Source organism: Medicago truncatula, chromosome 8 (genome assembly GCF_003473485.1).
Source record: "Medicago truncatula cultivar Jemalong A17 chromosome 8, MtrunA17r5.0-ANR, whole genome shotgun sequence".
Taxonomy (NCBI): domain Eukaryota; kingdom Viridiplantae; phylum Streptophyta; class Magnoliopsida; order Fabales; family Fabaceae; genus Medicago; species Medicago truncatula.
Genome location: NC_053049.1, coordinates 35503537 through 35520935, shown reverse-complemented (window position 1 = coordinate 35520935; position 17399 = coordinate 35503537). Strand labels below are relative to the sequence as shown.

Here is a 17399-nt window from a genome sequence, read left to right as displayed (position 1 = left end):
AAATATATGAATTACTTTTTTTTTTACAAGAATTTATGAAATACTTAAATATTAATTAATATAACCTCTTTTTTATATCTTTGCATGGATATGCAGTAAAATTTTTACATCGTCATCTAATACAAACATCAAGACATGTCGCACAACTAATTTTAAAGTATGTAATTTGATGATGCAATACAATACAATATTTTTTTATTGGATGTCAATGTAAAATTATTTTACACTATGGTGCATTTTGTTCAATTTTCTTTATGTGACATGATTTGATTGGATGCATGTGTAAAATTCGAGTCTCTTAATACCTTTATATGAAAACAAAAAGATACTTAACTATATACAAAGAATAATATTTAAGGGATCAACGCCAAAAGTTTTGTATTTACATTAATAAGATAAGTTTTAAATCGGAAAAGTCCTGAATTAGAGTATCCTAATGCCTTTATATGAAGTTTTGAATGAATAAAGTATTTGATCTACGATCCCTAAGATCTTTCTTGTCTTTTACTAAAGCACCATCCGTTCAACTTAAATTTTATCTTATAAAAAATTTGAAGGGGGTTAAATTGAGCTTTGCACAATAAAATTATAAGTTGTATTCCTCTAAAAAATAAAATTATAAGTTTTTTACCTCTAAAAAATAAAATTACAAGCTTTTTTAAATAAACAGAAATTCCTGATGACAGTTTGTTCGGTTAACACAATGAACTACAAACGTTCGCACCAGAAGCATTCCCCGCCATCAGTGACACAAAGAACCATTCCACCAAACGACATCGTTTCCTGAAATTTCCATTTTCACTCGTCAATGCAATTTCTCAACAATGGTGCACACTGCTTATGATTCCTTCGAGCTTCTCACAAACTCAACCTCCAAAATCGAATCCATCGAATCCTACGGTTCCAAACTCCTCTTAGGATGCTCCAACGGATCTCTCCTCGTTTATGCGCCAGAGCATTCAGTACCGGCTCCGGAGGAAATGCGGAAGGAAGCGTATGTGTTAGAGAGAAACGTAAATGGATTCGCAAAGAAGGCTGTGGTGTCATTGCAGGTGGTGGAATCGAGAGAGTTTCTTCTTTCGTTATCGGAATCCATCGCGTTTCATAAACTTCCTACCTTCGAAACTATTGCGGTTATTACTAAAGCGAAAGGTGCAAATGCTTTTTGTTGGGATGAACATAGAGGCTTCTTGTGTTTTGCGAGGCAGAAGCGTGTTTGTATCTTCAGACGCGACGGTAATTTCATCTCATTCAATGCTATTTTCATTCTTTTAGTCTAATTTGATTAGTATTAGTTTTTGAAGTTAATATGATTTCAATTCATTTATATCTATGCATTATGTAGTAATTGTAGTTGATGTGTTTTGTTATATGAAGCACCAACACTGACGCGGACACCAAATACGACACTGACACTAATGATAACTTGAAAAAATGACATAATTGAATGTAATTACATAATACATATGTTGATGTCACATGTGTTGGACACTGAACACGAGTTCTATTAGAACTTAGAATTAGAAGTGTCAGTGCTAAGTATGTTTTGATAGATAAAGATGGTAGTATTAATATTATATAAAAACTTGAAAAGTTTAATGAAGATTCACTCATCATATAGCAACATGACCGCTTTGTAACTGTGTTTATATTTAAAATAACTGCAAAATATTGAATTCTTGTTGGACATAAGTGTAAAACTAGTTTATACCAATTGTGCAAGATCATCATCATCATTACTGATTGTGATGGCGCCAATGGCATGGGGATGCCAGCGTAGGCCAACCTAGAGGATTACTGCATAGGTCTAAATGCCAATCAATTTTAACCAAACAAAAATAATCAACTAAACCACGAGCCCTAAGTACTAGTCTGAGCAGTCTCAGCGTAAGAAGATCTCCTGGAGAGAGGTTTGTTCACCAAGCATGATTTTCAGTTTAGTTGCTTTGATGGGAATAAAAACCCACTTCTTTGGAGAAGATAAGAATTCATTCCCTTAATCCTTGATCATTAAATTTGTAAATGTAGTAAAGTGATGTTATTTATTTACCGACGGTGCTAATTTTCAACTTGATTGGTATAGAAGCTTAGAAAACAGGACAAGGAAAAGAACATAAATATAGTTGGAAGTGTCTAATGTAAATACATGTCGGACAGATGAGCAAAACAAAATTACTGTTTTGATGTGATTGTGTTTCCTTAATTATGATGACCTGTTGCTGGTGTTTTTGCTAGGTGGTAGAGGATTTGTTGAGGTGAAAGACTTTGGTGTTCTTGATGTGGTGAAGTCAATGAGTTGGTGTGGTGAGAATATATGTTTGGGGATTAGAAAAGCGTACGTGATTCTGAATGCTACGAGTGGTTCAATATCTGAAGTTTTTACTTCTGGGAGGCTAGCACCACCTTTGGTGGTATCTCTTCCTTCCGGAGAGCTCCTTTTGGGCAAGGTATTCACTTCATTGTTTGACTCTTGAATGATATATATGCCAGTGGTAATTGTTTCATATATCACATGTACATTCGTTTCCTAGTGGCATAAAGTGCGTAGAAGTTAGAATATAGTTTATGTGATAAATGCACGTTCTACTTTTCCATGAAATGTTGGCAATGAGCCAATGGAATTATGTTGGATAGATATATTGACCGTGTTCAAACGGACCTAAAGGCTGGGGATTTGAGTGTAAACTGCTCGGACTTAGGTAAGGCAGGGAGTTATCAGTTATACATACAACTATGAGACAAAATGTTTTCTGCCACTGGGGCAGTATCACATAAATCAAACAGTTGAATATTGTTCATATACTTGTATAAATTCATTACTCCCAATATTGATTGCCCCAAGAATGTTCAATTGGATATAAATAACAAATGTTAGAAATATTGATGTGGGAACTCAAAATCTAGCTACTATTAGAGCAGGGGAGAGTAATCAAAATATTCACCAATGTTCTTTTCAAAACCTCCTATTTCACGCTGTTGCATTTTCTTGAGTCACGATGTTCTTCTGGTGCATTTTTAGGACAACATTGGCGTCATTGTGGATCAAAACGGAAAACTTCGTCCAGAAGGTAGGATTTGTTGGTCAGAGGCCCCAACAGAAGTTGTAATTCAGAATCCATATGCTTTAGCCCTTCTGCCAAGATTTGTGGAGGTAACTAAGTATTTGGTGTCAAACTTCTGGTTATTAAGAATAAGTTTCGGATTTAAATTTTTTGCGTGGAAGAGGTTGTGCATCTTTACACTTTGCGTTGCTTGCATTTTGCAGATTCGATCTCTTCGAGGCCCATATCCATTGATACAAACAATTGTTTTTCGAAATGTACGTCATCTTCGCCAGAGCAATAATTCAGTGATTATTGCCTTAGAAAATTCTATTCACTGCCTCTTTCCTGTTCCTCTTGGAGCCCAGGTATTTGCAATGTGATAAATTTTCATAATGTCATACCTGTCATTGGGTTCTAGTGCAAATGAGAAAACAACAAAAATACTTCACTTCCTTTTGCAATTCTTGGTTACATATTATACTTTTATTATATCACAAGTTAAGGATTGTACTATTTCATTGCAGATTGTCCAATTAACAGCTGCTGGTAACTTCGAAGAAGCTTTGTCATTGTGCAAGCTCCTTCCACCTGAAGATTCAAATCTTCGTGCTGCAAAGGAGGATTCAATTCATATAAGGTTCATAGCTATATTAGATTAGTCTTGTTAAAGAAACTGAAACAAACAAGACAGTTTTCCTTCTTTATTTTGTTTTAATTCATCACATCTCTCTGAACCAGTTAGCTGGCAGTCCAAATTTAACACTTATTTTTATTTGTTGACAAAAAGCTTAAAATGATAACAAATTGATGGTTTAATTATCATATAACTAGGGTGTGGACGTGTGGTTATGCAATGCATAAAAAATTCATACTGCTCATCTAAATAATTTTGACCACTGTAATTTATAGAAACAAAAGGAAAGAATTGTATTGATATAAGAGAGTTTGATATCTTTCCATATTCTGTTCATTATTATCTAGTTTCATATAAATTATAAAATTAATTTAATTAGATAAATAATGTCACAAGTATTATTCCATCGCTCGTTACATAGTTAAATTATAAATATTAGTAACTACACTATAAAATAATTTTAAAATTAGTGGTAATAATTTAATAACTAAAATAAATGAAACTCTTTAAGCAAACCTATATAGCTTTAGTTAAGGTATAGTGTTGTAATATTGTCCTGCCATGTATCAACAAGTTAAGAGCCCATGTTTCAGCTCTATAAATTTGAGAGTATAAATAAGATACTGAAATATGAGATTTTATGTAAGGTGTTTTCAATTATGTATGCTAGCCCCAAAATACCAGTATGCATATGATTATTGGGCTATTGACATGGGTTGCATAATGATGCCTTCAATAATAATAGGTGAAATATATTTTGTGGAATCTTTTGCATTTCATTCATTCTTGTGAAATTCTAAAGTACTAAAATCTTGACATGCTTCTCATTGCTCATTTTTCAATTTTCTCACTAAGTTGTTAAATGTTGTTTTGTTACATTATAGGTATGCCCACTATCTTTTTGACAATGGAAGCTATGAGGAGTCAATGGAACATTTCCTAGCATCTCAAGTAGATATAACCTATGTTCTTTCTCTGTATACATCCATTATCCTTCCAAAGACAACTATTGTTCATGATTCAGACAAGTTGGACATTTTTGGGGATCCTTTGCATCTTTCCAGAGGTTCGTCTATGTCTGATGATATGGAGCCCTCTTCAGCATCTAATATGTCAGAATTGGATGACAATGCAGAACTTGAATCGAAAAAAATGAGCCATAATATGCTAATGGCTCTCATCAAATTTTTGCACAAGAAGAGACATAGTATTATTGAGAAGGCCACTGCAGAAGGAACCGAGGAAGTAGTTTTTGATGCAGTTGGTAATAACTTTGAATCCTATAACAGTAATAGGTTTAAGAAAATAAACAAGGTAAATACTGAGTTTTTTTTTTGTTCCTTTTTCATGTATCAAGTGTGGTGCTTGTACAATTAATGTTTTTATTTATCTTCAATATGCTCAACGACAAATGCTTTTGGGGTAGACTTGCTAGAATTTACAACTCGTGCATATATTTGGAGGTCAAAAAGGGAAGTATCGTACTTGTATAATACTTTGTTGACAAAAAGTAATATACATATTGAAGTAGTGTAAATTTCTTTAAACAATGTATGCAAGATTAATGCTGAAGCTATGGGACATTAGATGTCCTTGATCCTTTTTGTAACGTTAAAGCTATGCAATACTAGTATTTGTTTTGATCACAATTGTTATTGAAGTTACTACTCGGAAAATTATTGGTGTCAGAGGCATGGGAGTATACCTGTTAGCTCAGAAGCTCGGGAGATGGCTTCAATATTGGATACTGCTCTACTCCAAGCAATGCTTCTAACTGGACAACCTTCTATGGCTGAAAATTTATTGAGAGTTCTTAACTACTGTGATCTGAAAATATGTGAAGAGATACTTCAAGAAGGAAGTTATCATGTTTCTTTAGTAGAACTTTACAAGTGCAACTCCATGCACCGTGAAGCCCTTGAAATTATTAATAAATCGGTGAAAGAGTCAGAGTCTAGCCAGTCCAAGATTGCTCATAGATTCAAGCCAGAGGCCATCATCGAGTACCTCAAGGTGAATTTGGTCAATAGTTTTGCTGGTAAACATTTTGCTTCTATGTTTTTAAACAGCTAGCTGTCATGCCTATATGTTTTCTTCCTCAATAAAATGATTGATTTAACATAGTGCGAGGAAGCAACAGAGTCTGGATATATGACATTATATAATCTGTGATCAGATAATAAGTGCACTGTTACTTTTGGTGTAATTATTACGCCTTAAACGAAGGAATGATTTTTAATTTTATTTAGTAGTGTTCATCAGATGGATTTCGCTATCAAACATCATTTTTTCTTTAGCTGTAATGTGGGGACAATGGACAAAAGTGAGATGTTTTAAGTTTATTAGATAATTTAGTCATTTTTTCTTCTGCCATATAGTTGGATGGGAATATATTTGCACTCACTTAGGAGATTAGTTAAAAATATGTATTCAATTTCTGTTATGCATGAATTGAAGTTCTCGCAAGACTCCAACCTCTTTAAAGGTGTTATTATTTCCATTATGCATTGCTTATTGTTAATTGATGCTATTTTTCCTGATTTGGTGGGTTTCTGATGCAGCCACTTTGCGAACTAGACACAACACTTGTTCTAGAGTACTCCATGCTTGTTCTTGAAAGCTGCCCAACCCAAACTATTGAGCTCTTTTTGTCTGGAAATATTCCAGCAGATATGGTGAACTTATATTTGAAGCAACATGCTCCAAATTTGCAAGCCACATACTTGGAGCTCGTGCTTTCAATGAATGAGGGTGCCGTATCTGGAACTTTGCAAAATGAAATGGTGAGGTCCTTTAGCATCTGATTCAATGACTCTAAGGACCAACACAGTTCTATTTTTCTTTTTCAAAAGCATTTAGCTCTGGTATTTTCATGGTTGATTTGATTAATAATAGGAGAAACATCTCTATTTACTTGCTGCACTCTGGAATGTAGGTACATCTCTATCTTTCTGAAGTACTTGATTGGCACGCTGATTTAAGTTCTGAACAGAAATGGGACGAGAAAGTTTACTCCCCTAAAAGGAAAAAATTACTGTCTGCCTTAGAGAGTATATCAGGATATAATCCAGAAGCTCTTTTGAAACTTCTTCCATCAGATGCTTTATACGAAGAGCGGGCCATATTGTTGGGAAAAATGAACCAACATGAACTAGCATTATCTTTGTATGTTCATAAGGTATATCAATTAAATACCATCTCGTCTTTACTGTATAAACAACAATTGTAATGGTTTAATTGCTTCATCAACATGTATTTTACATAAATATTAGTTTTGTTGTGAGTATAATCAGAATAAGTGAACTCCCTTTTCATTTGTAGCTTCATGTTCCAGAACTGGCATTGTCTTATTGTGATCATGTGTATGAATCTGCCCATAAGTCTTCTGTAAAATCTCTCAGCAATATATACCTAATGCTTCTGCAAATCTATCTGAATCCACGGAGGACGACCAAGAACTACGAAAAGAAAATTTCAAATCTATTATCTCCTCGGAATAAATCCATTCGAAAAGTAACTTCAAAATCATTATCAAGAACTATGAGCCGAGGATCAAAGAAAATTGCTGCAATAGAGATTGCAGAGGATGCAAAAGCTAGTCAGAGTAGCGACAGTGGTAGGAGTGATGCTGACACAGAAGAATTTACTGAGGAAGAATGTACTTCTATCATGCTTGATGAAGCCCTCGATTTGTTAAGCCGCAGGTGGGATAGAATCAATGGAGCCCAGGCCCTTAAACTCCTACCAAAAGAGACCAAACTACAGGTATAATTGAGGAAATGAGGTGATGGAATTCTCTTTTATTTCATCAAATACAACTTCAATTCAATGCATAAATATATTAGATTTGGCTTATTGAAGAGAACATGGTTTATGATTTCATGGTAATTTTTTCAATTTTGATGTTGGGCCATAGCTATATAACAAGCAACACTTTTTTTATTGGTCCAACTTATGCTTCTGGTGAAGTTTGTGCTGTTAGCTGAATTTTTTTAATATATTTTATTAGACATTATTTGTTTAATTTCTTTGATTTAGTAAACAATTGTATGTTATTTGCAGAACTTGCTTCCAATTCTTGGGCCCCTTGTGAGAAAATCTAGTGAAATGTATCGTAATTGTTCAGTTGTCAGAAGCTTGAGACAGAGCGAGAACCTTCAGGTAAACATACATCAGCAATCAAGATTTTCATTTATCATTGTTAGAAGAAAATGGTAGGTTTGACCTTTAGGGCTATAATGAAATATCTTAACCGGCAACTTCTCAGTTGGGTTTTATCGAAATCATCGTGAAGATCCGAATTCTCGTCTAATTTTGCACATACAAATGCTTCTGTTTTGTTACAATGTGGGTACATATCTATAACAACTCAATTTTCTTTTCACAGGTGAAAGACGAACTATACAATAAGAGGAAAGCAGTTATAAAGATTAGCGATGATAACATGTGTTCCTTGTGCCATAAGAAAATAGGGACTAGTGTTTTTGCAGTTTATCCGAATGGGAAAACTCTAGTGCATTTTGTGTGCTTCAGAGATTCTCAAAGTATGAAAGCTGTGGCCAAAGTGTCTCCACTGAAAAAGGCATTTTGAAAATGGGTATCAAATTTTTTTGGTGAAATTGGAACTGTAATCTAATCTTAGAAGATCAGATTGTACTAGTTCGTAGGCATGATATCATTCTGAAAGGAATGATATGTTTCTCTTTCATTGAAAGGGAGCATGTATTTATCTCTCCTTTCACCCAGTGTTCTTCAAAAATAAAATAAGTATTTTATTAACATTATTTTTTTTTTGAAAGAATAATTATTTTAACAATTAAAATCAATTTAATGTGTGTGGATCGTTGATACAAATGGGCCCTGCAAATAGGTCCAGGACTGTTCCAGTTAGTTACTAATATTAAGGAAGAAATATTCTGATGCTAAATGTTAGGAAGCAAGTGAAATTCTGTTCCTATTTGTGGTATTGAACAGAAACACGTTTACTCGATCACCAAAAAGAAAACTAGTCTTCCCCGAGATCCCTTCCTTACTATAGTTGGGAAATAATCAGAACTATATTAAGGAAGAAATATTCGATGCTAAATGTTAGGAAGCAGGTGAAGTTATTATTATTATTATGAAGATTTGTTTTTGAAGGTATTATTATTATGAAGATGAGTATATGACCAAATGGTAGTTAAATTTTAGGGCATTTGGCTTAAGTAAGAAAATCAAAGAAAGGTTGATATAGCAATACACTCATGGTTAGTTATACATACATATGTAATAGTAACCATTGCTGAATAATTTAATCAATTAATTACTCACTTTACAGTACAAAATCTATAATGCGTTGCTCACACTTAGAGGAATCAATCCAATTTTGTTTCCAATTGTTGACTTGACGCTAGATAATTTTTTTGTTTGCGATGTTTTCTATTGCCTTCAGTCTAGAATGTTATGAGTAACTAAATGGTTATATTTGTCTGGTTATCACGAGTCTTTGCCTTTGTATTTTTGTTAATGTCAGAAATTTAGAAGCTTGCATCTGGATTGGTGCAGTTTTATGTTGCAACAGAGTGTGGAAACATGTCATCGAAAAGCTTAGGCCGCAAACTCAAGGGGATAAAAAATGGAATAGGTAGCATATGGAGCAAGCATATGTTCTGTCGGTCAAATTCCCACGTTGCTCTGGATGTAACTCCAATTGAACCTATTCAACAGGGACAATGGGCAAGTCTACCACCTGAATTGCTTTTGGACATAATCCGAAGGGTTGAAAAGAGTGAGACATTTTGGCCTGCACGTGCTGTTGTTATCTTTTGTGCTTCAGTATGTAAATCATGGAGGTCCGCCACATTAGAGATCGTCAAGACTCCTCAACAATGTGGAAGGATCACATTTCCTATTTCAGTGAAGCAGGTAATCAATTATTTCACCCACTTTCTGGTCTAATCCGAATTATTCTTTTCTGTCATGTTTTTTATGTTCTCTTTCCTTTATGTGTATGGATAGCCCGGTCCCTGTGATTATCCGATCCAGTGCTTTATTAGGAGGAACAAAAGAACGTCTACATTCCTGTTGTACTTAGGCTTGGAGCCATGTAAGTATTTCATTGCTGAAACATTCCATCTCTTTTTCTAAGACAATGAATATCAATTTTCAAATTTTTCATTTTAGTTACTCTTCAAGCTTGCATTCATGACTACTAATGTTGAATTTCAACTTACTTGCTCTAAATTTATGGGTTCCTTTTATTTAATTATTTATTCCTTCATTGTCATTATGATTGTGGTTCATTGTCAGCATCGTTAATTTTTTTTTTTGCATTTTATGATGTATGTATTTAAGCCAGATTGTTTTTGTTTTGGTTGTAATTGTATAGCGAATAATGAGGGTAATAAGTTGTTATTAGCTGCCAAAAAGATAAGAAGGTCCGAATTTGTCGTATCCTTAGCAGCAGACGATTTTTCTCAAGCCAGCAACAAATTTGTTGGTAAAGTAAGGCAAGTTTTAGTCAATAGAAACATTTATTTACCCTTTTATTCTATTGGCTTTTCATCCTATCCCTTATAGTCTTCACAACTTCGATTTTTATACATATGTCAGGTCCAATTTTTGGTGCACCAAGTTCTCTATATACGACAGTCAACCACCAGATAATGCTGCAGTTCAATCAAATTGTCGACCAAGCGGGATATTGAATTCTAAGCAAGTGTCACCTAGAAGAGCTCCAGCATGTAGCCATCTTGTTGGCACCGTTTCCTATGAGGTGGTGATCACTACTGATACACCACGAAAGATCAACTGCATCATGAACTCGATACCGACGTCAGCTCTTTATGAAGGGGGAAACACTCCGACTCCAACATCGTTACCTCCAATATTTGATATACCTTTTTCTTGTTCACCAGCACTTAAAGAAAAAAGTCCAATGAAAGGTTCATACCATGGAAGCCTATCGGAGCTACCAGAACTGAGTCAAAGCTCTATCGAGCCCTTGACACTCATAAACATCTCTCGCTCATATTTTGATCAATTGATCCAGTGTCGAGGACGATGCTCCGCGCGCGTGATATCTATAAAGAACTTTCAACTTGGAGCCTCTGTTCATCTGCCTCATAATGTTTCACGGGCGGAGCTAAAGAGGGTAATCTTACAGTTTGCAAAGATTGAAAAAGATCTATTCATCATGGACTACTCTTATCCACTCTCTGCCTTCCAAGCCTTTGCCATTTGCTTGACGTCAATGAGAGCCATGCATTTATGATCATCGTCTCGTCTGCTGATTTTTTGCATATAAAAATGTGCACAGTTAATCAAGCACCAAGAACTGTACCATGCTGGTAAAAACTTAGTCACAGAATTCTCTGCACATTTAACTCCCAAAACACCACAAACCAGAGAATCAATGCGATTTGAATGAGAAGAAGTTCGCTTAAAATGTACAAAGAAAAAGCAATGAAATGTTAGAAAAGGGACATGCAATTTCCGCTTTTTCGAGAGGGGAATGTTCCGTCCTGCATATGTGCAAAGCGTCACCTTGTATATTTTAATCAAATTAGTATTTTCTTTAAAAACGTCATGCATAATAAATATTGGCATAATATATTTCAAGACTCTTATTTTTGTCTATTAATATTTCAAGGCATTTGTCATTTGTTAATGGTGTTTTATTTTGTATTTTAACTAGACTTGATAAAATAGTATTGATAGCATACCAATTAAAATATTAGAATGTACCATTAATTCAAATAATGTACCGAGTATACCTCCATGTATCTGATATTTCAAGAGTTGCATGTTGCGTTCTCGAACTTGCATGACGTACCAAAGCGAATTGCAAACTAGTTACTATGAGTGAAAATCTCGACTATGCGATCATTAGTAGTATTCTTTCCTCCCCTTGCACGAGTTGTTTTGATTCTAGAATTCATTTGTATGCTGTTTCATAGGCATACAACTAAAATTAAAACCATGTTTAGTGAATGATATAATATATAGTACATATTTACTAATGTTCCTTGCTGATGAAGCTTTTGATCAGCTTAAATACTGGAATTGTAAGTTATTAATGTTCATGCGTATGAATGTTAACTATATACAATTCTTTTAGAAAGAGCAGGAGATAACTCCTATACTACATTCTTTACACAAGCAACACTTGTTTTTATGGGCTCAACTTGTGCTCATGGTGGAGTTTGTTCTGTTAACTGAAGTTTTTTTTTTTTTTTTTTTTTATAAATATTTTATTACACATTATTTGTTTCTTTATTTCTTTGATTTAGTAAAAAATTGAGCGTTATCAGCAGAACTTGCTTCTATTTCTTGGAATCCTTGTGAGAAAATCTAAAGACATGTATGTAATTTGTCAGTTATTGTGACCTTGAGCCAGTGAGAACCTTAAGGGTAAGCATGCATTAGTTAATTTCTTGCTACTCAAGTTAAATATGTTTTTAATCCTTATAAAATCATGTTCTATTTAAATTTAGTCTCTCAAAAAGGTTAATTCGCTTTTAGTCCCTATTTGAATTTTATAGGGACTATCTTGAGAACTAAAAGTATCCATTTTCTGTAAAAAGTTTTTAAAATAGGAACTATTCTTACAAACTGCAATATTATGGAGGATTAAAATTTTCATTAAAATTTAATAGGAACTAAACTTAAAAGTTGATGTTTTTGTAGGGACTAAAAACATTTTTAACTCTAGATTTATTGATCACTATCCTTTAATTCTTTCTTCTACACATACTAAGGTAATGCAATCTGGGAAGTCTTAGGAGATCAGCTCGTACTAGTTAGTAGACATGATATGTACCTTGTTGTGGATGCGGTTAAATCTAACACCAATGAAAACAAAGATGTGTGGAGCAAGAGATAGTGGTAATCAATGAACAAAATGGTTTCCAAGCAACAACAACAATAAACAGCCCTAGACTAGTGTAGAGCAAAACCACACAAAGAGATACCAAAGCAAAACAAGATAAGCAAGAAAAGAAGAACAAAACACCAAGAAGATTGTTGACCCAGTTCAGCCAATATGGCCTAATCTGGGGGAGAGAGCAGCTCTCCAATCCAATATGAGAAAGTGTTACAAAGGGTTACAAGAAACAATAGCCTTCAAGCTTACACAAGAACAAACCCTAGATTCTACCCATATGTGTTTCCCCACTCTCACAATATGAACCCTAAAGAGAAGACACTAGAGGAAGCTTTAGATCCTTCCAACTAATGAACTCCTCACTACCCAAGGTGATTACAATGTTTTTCCCAACCCAAGAGACACTCTCTACGAAGACACTCAACCCTTTGGTTCCCTCCTTTGTAATCCAAGTTTCTCTCTCTAAGCTCTTCCAAGCTCTCCTTCAAAAAAGCACAAGAACACAATATATACTAGTCTCCTTCTGAAGCAATCGTGTCACGATTTGCGTCCGTTCCAAGGCATGACCAGTCCTTATCAGTGATACTTAATGAGCAAGTTTCTGAATCGTGTCACGATTTCCCAAGATCGTGTCACGATTTGGCGTCCTGCAAACTAGCTCACGGCACCTCGAAATCGTGTCACGATGCCAAAATCGTGTCACGATTTCTCTGTTCTTCCAGACCACAAATTTGAAGCCAATATCAACATTTCTCCACCTTGACTTCTAATTTGGTGGTGATGTCAGTTTAACCATCAACCACCATGCTGCTCTCTCCAAAAGGGAATTACTCTTCGACAAATTTGATCAAGTCCAAGCAATGCTTGAATCTTGATCTAGGTAATGACTTGGTGAACACATCCGCCGGATTCTCTTCCGATGCCACTTTTTCAACCACAATCTCTTTTGATTCAATCATGTCTCTAACAAAGTGCAAGCGAATGTCAATGTGCTTTGTCCTCTCATGATACACTTGATGATTTGCCAAGTGAATGGCACTTTGACTATCACAATGTATCTTCACACATTCTTGAGTAATTCCTAACTCACCAATCATCCCTTTCAACCATATGGCCTCCTTCACACCTTCAACAAGTGCGATGTACTCCACTTGAGTTGTAGATAATGCCACCACGGATTGTTGATTTGCCTTCCAACTAATAGCCGTGCCATAAAGAGTAAACACAAATCCCAATAAGGATTTTCTAGTGTCCACATTTCCCGCATAGTCCGCATCAACATACCCCTCCAAAGCGTCTTCATCTTGAGCTGCTCTTGTGTACTTCAAACCGCCCTTCAAAGACCCATTCAAATACCTCAATACCCACTTCAAAGCTTGCCAATGCACAATACCCGGATTTGCCATAAACCGACTCACAATGCTAACCGCATATGCTAAGTCCGGTCTACTACAAACCATTCCATACATGATGCTTCCAACCCCACTTGCATAGGGAGTACCTTCCATCAATTGCTTCTCATCCTCGGATTGAGGACATTGTTGTATGGACAACTTTGTGTGGTGCCCCAAGGGAGTGCTCACGGTTTTAGAGTTTGACATTCTAAAACGCTCCACCACCTTCTTCAAATAACCAAGTTGAGATAAGAAAAGTTCGCATTTGTCACGATTCCTCACGATATCAATCCCAAGAACTCTCTTCGCCGGACCAAGATCTTTCATCTCAAATTCACCATTTAACCTTTCTTTGAGCTTCAAAATCTCATCCTTGCTAGAGCTCGCCATCAAGATATCATCCACATATAAAAGAAGGTAGAGAATGACTTTCTCACTCTTCTTCAACATGTACACACAAGAATCATATCCGCTTCTCACAAAACCGGTCTTCAAAAGAAATTCATCAAACCGACGATACCATTGCCTAGGGCTTTGCTTCAACCCATACAAAGATTTCTTCAAAAGACACACCTTGGACTTGTCCTCCACAAAACCTTCCGGTTGCTCCATGTAGATTGTCTCTTCAAGGTCACCATGTAAGAAAGCGGTCTTCACATCCATTTGTTCCAACTCAAGATTGAATTGATTCACGATAGCCATAAGTATCCTTATGGAACAATGTTTCACCACCGGTGAAAAGATCTCGTTGTAGTCGATCCCCTCCACTTGAGTGAAACCCTTAGCCACAAGTCTTGCTTTGTACCTTGGACCTTCAACACCCGGAATACCTTCCTTTTTCTTGAAGATCCACTTGCATCCAACTACCCTTTGGTGTTTAGGTAACTTCACAAGTTTCCAAGTTTGGTTCCTTTCCAATGAATCCATCTCTTCATTCACCGCCTTCAATCAATACTTGCTCTCTTTGCTCTCAAATGCCTCCTTGAAGTTTCTAGGCTCCGAGTCTTGCACATCTTCAGCCACATTTAGAGCAAAACACACCAAGTCCGCATAACCATACCTTGGTGCTTCGACCCCTAGTATACCTTATTTCCTTTTAAACATCCACTTGCTTCCCACTACCCTTTGATTCTTAAGTAATGAAACAAGTTTCCACGTCTGGTTCTTTTCCAACGAAAGTATTTCCTCATTCATTGCCTTCATCCAGTCCTTGTTTTCATTGCTTTCTAATGCTTCCCTGAAGTTCTTTGGTTCCGAGTCTTGCAATTCTTCAGCTGCATTCAAAACATAACAAATAAGGTCAGCATAACCGTATCTTTCAGGTGGATTAATTTGTCTCCTTGTCCTATCTCTTGCTAGCTGATAGTCAGGACTATTTATTTCTTGGCCTTCACTCTCATCGGGTACTGAAGTCTGATCCTCCCCTTCCCTTTCATCATCAGCGGTAGGCTCCACCTCAAACTGAATTTTCTCTACCCCCATTTCTGAGCTTGTTCCCAGGTCTTTCCACTTCATCCCCTTGCGGGTCTCATCAAAAGTACATCCCTGCTTATAATAAATTTTGATCCTCCAAGTTCGATCTTCCACAGTCTGTAACCTTTCACACCTTCAGGATAACCCATGAAAATACACTTCACAACTCTAGCATCAAGTTTGTCCTGTCTGACATGAGAAAATGCTAAAGCTCTAAAAACTTTTAAGTTAGAGTAGTCTGCCGGTCTCCCACTCCAAACCTTCATAGGTGTCTTCAGATCTATCCCTGTTGATGGACATCTGTTAATCAAATATGTTGCAGTACTAACAGCTTCTCCCCAGAAACTCTTGGACAATCTAGCTCCCAACAACATACACCTCACACGCTCCAACAAGGTCATGTTCATTCTTTCAGCAAGACCATTTTGTTGAGGTGTGTATGCCACGGTTCTATGCCTCTTTATACCTCTTTTCCTGCAAAACTCATTAAACTGCTCTGAAACGAACTTCAGGCCATTGTCAGTTCTCAACACTTTCAGTTTAGTTCCAATCTGATTTTCTACAAGTGTATGCCATTCTTTAAATTTTTCAAAAGCGTCACTTTTATTCTTTAGAATGTAAACTCATACCATTTTAGAATAATCATCAATAATAGACATGAAATTAGAACCTCCCCCATGAGTTTTAACTGATGTTGGACCCCAAAGATCCGAATGAACAAACTCAAAAGGCCTACTAGATTTATGCACACACACCCCAAACTTCACCTTGTGTTGTTTGCCTAATGTGCAATTATCACAGAAATCTAGTTTGTTCAATTTTTCATTCCCTAACAAACCTTGTTTAGCTAGCTCAACCAAACCCCTCTCACTGACATGACCTAACCTCAAATGCCAAAGTTTAGTTATGTCCAAAGTGTCTACACTAGCAACCGATGCATGAGCTATTACAGTGGAACCTTCTAAAATATATAAACCATGTATTTTAGACCCTTTAGCTATAACTAATGCACCATGAAAAATTCTCATCATACCACGTTCAATTCTAGTGCAAAATCCTAGACCATCAAACATGCTTATAGATATTAAATTTCTCTTAAGTTCAGGAATATACCTCACACCCTTCAAAAGGAAATCACGGTCATTAAACATTTTGAGACGGATAATACCCATACCTTGAATTTTGCAAGCCTTATTATTACCAAGGCGAACAACTCAACCTTCTTTCAGCTCTAAAGTTTCAAAGTACTCCTTTCTCGAACATATGTGATAAGAGCACCCAGAGTCCAAGACCCAGCCCTTTTCAGGTTCCCCAACTTGTCACAGTTAGTGCTCCAGCACTCTCATAACATTCCTCTTCACTTGCAATCTGAACGGATGGATTACCACTTCCATTGCCCTTTCTCTCCGGACAATCCTTCTTGAAGTGACTTGGATTGCGACAAATAAAACATTTGTATTGTGTTTTATTGCCACCACCCTTGGACCTAGACTTTGACCTAAAATTCTTGCCTTTCCCATTTCCTTTCTTTTGACTTCTCCCCCTTGAGACATTCAAGCCTTCTCCACTATCATTAACCTTCAACTCTTTGATCTTGGTTAACTCTTTGGTTCTCAAAACTGCTTGAACTTCCTCCAAAGTGATAGTGCCTTCTTTGCCATAAAGCATTGTATCCTTGAAATTCTCAAATAACCTAGGTAAAGCACACAGTAGGTGTAAGGCTTTATCCTCATCTTCCAGATTTACATCTATGTTCGCCAAATCATCAATAATCTTATTGAACTCCGTCAGTTGCTCCATTATAAGTTTCGACTCCACCATTCGGTAAAAGTAAGTTGTTGCTTCAGACATTGTCTATGTGCCAAGGACTTGGTCATGTACAATGAATCAAGTTTATTCCACATAGACACAGTAGTAGTCTCCCTTGCTACCTCTCTCAACACCTTATCCCCAAGACACAGAATGATAGCACTGACCGCTTTATCATTCAT

General features: G+C 36.0%; 2 protein-coding genes across 2 annotated transcripts; both read left to right on the top strand.

Moving 5' to 3' along the window:
• Positions 1–757: 757 nt before the first annotated feature.
• Positions 758–8360, top strand: LOC11406730 (vacuolar sorting protein 39). The gene is made up of 12 exons (XM_039828698.1): positions 758–1236; positions 2236–2447; positions 3020–3151; positions 3266–3409; positions 3569–3681; positions 4563–4992; positions 5368–5691; positions 6240–6461; positions 6614–6856; positions 7000–7443; positions 7741–7839; positions 8066–8360. The coding sequence occupies exons 1-12, from the start codon at positions 825–827 to the stop codon at positions 8267–8269; spliced, it is 2979 nt and encodes a 992-aa protein (XP_039684632.1). The 5' UTR covers positions 758–824; the 3' UTR covers positions 8270–8360.
• Positions 8361–9234: 874 nt separating this feature from the next.
• On the top strand, positions 9235–11203 carry LOC25501640 (tubby-like F-box protein 5). Its single transcript, XM_013590962.3, has 4 exons — positions 9235–9582; positions 9676–9763; positions 10046–10166; positions 10270–11203. The coding sequence occupies exons 1-4, from the start codon at positions 9250–9252 to the stop codon at positions 10928–10930; spliced, it is 1203 nt and encodes a 400-aa protein (XP_013446416.3). The 5' UTR covers positions 9235–9249; the 3' UTR covers positions 10931–11203.
• Positions 11204–17399: the final 6196 nt, after the last annotated feature.

Coding starts and splice junctions, on each gene's coding strand:
- LOC11406730 (XM_039828698.1), top strand. CDS start 825: ATGGTGCACACTGCTTATGATTCCTTCGAGCTTCTCACAAACTCAACC. Junction 3,152..3,265: donor TTCTGCCAAGATTTGTGGAG/GTAACTAAGTAT, acceptor TGCATTTTGCAG/ATTCGATCTCTTCGAGGCCC. Junction 3,682..4,562: donor GAGGATTCAATTCATATAAG/GTTCATAGCTAT, acceptor GTTACATTATAG/GTATGCCCACTATCTTTTTG.
- LOC25501640 (XM_013590962.3), top strand. CDS start 9,250: ATGTCATCGAAAAGCTTAGGCCGCAAACTCAAGGGGATAAAAAATGGA. Junction 9,583..9,675: donor TTCCTATTTCAGTGAAGCAG/GTAATCAATTAT, acceptor GTGTATGGATAG/CCCGGTCCCTGTGATTATCC. Junction 10,167..10,269: donor AAATTTGTTGGTAAAGTAAG/GCAAGTTTTAGT, acceptor TACATATGTCAG/GTCCAATTTTTGGTGCACCA.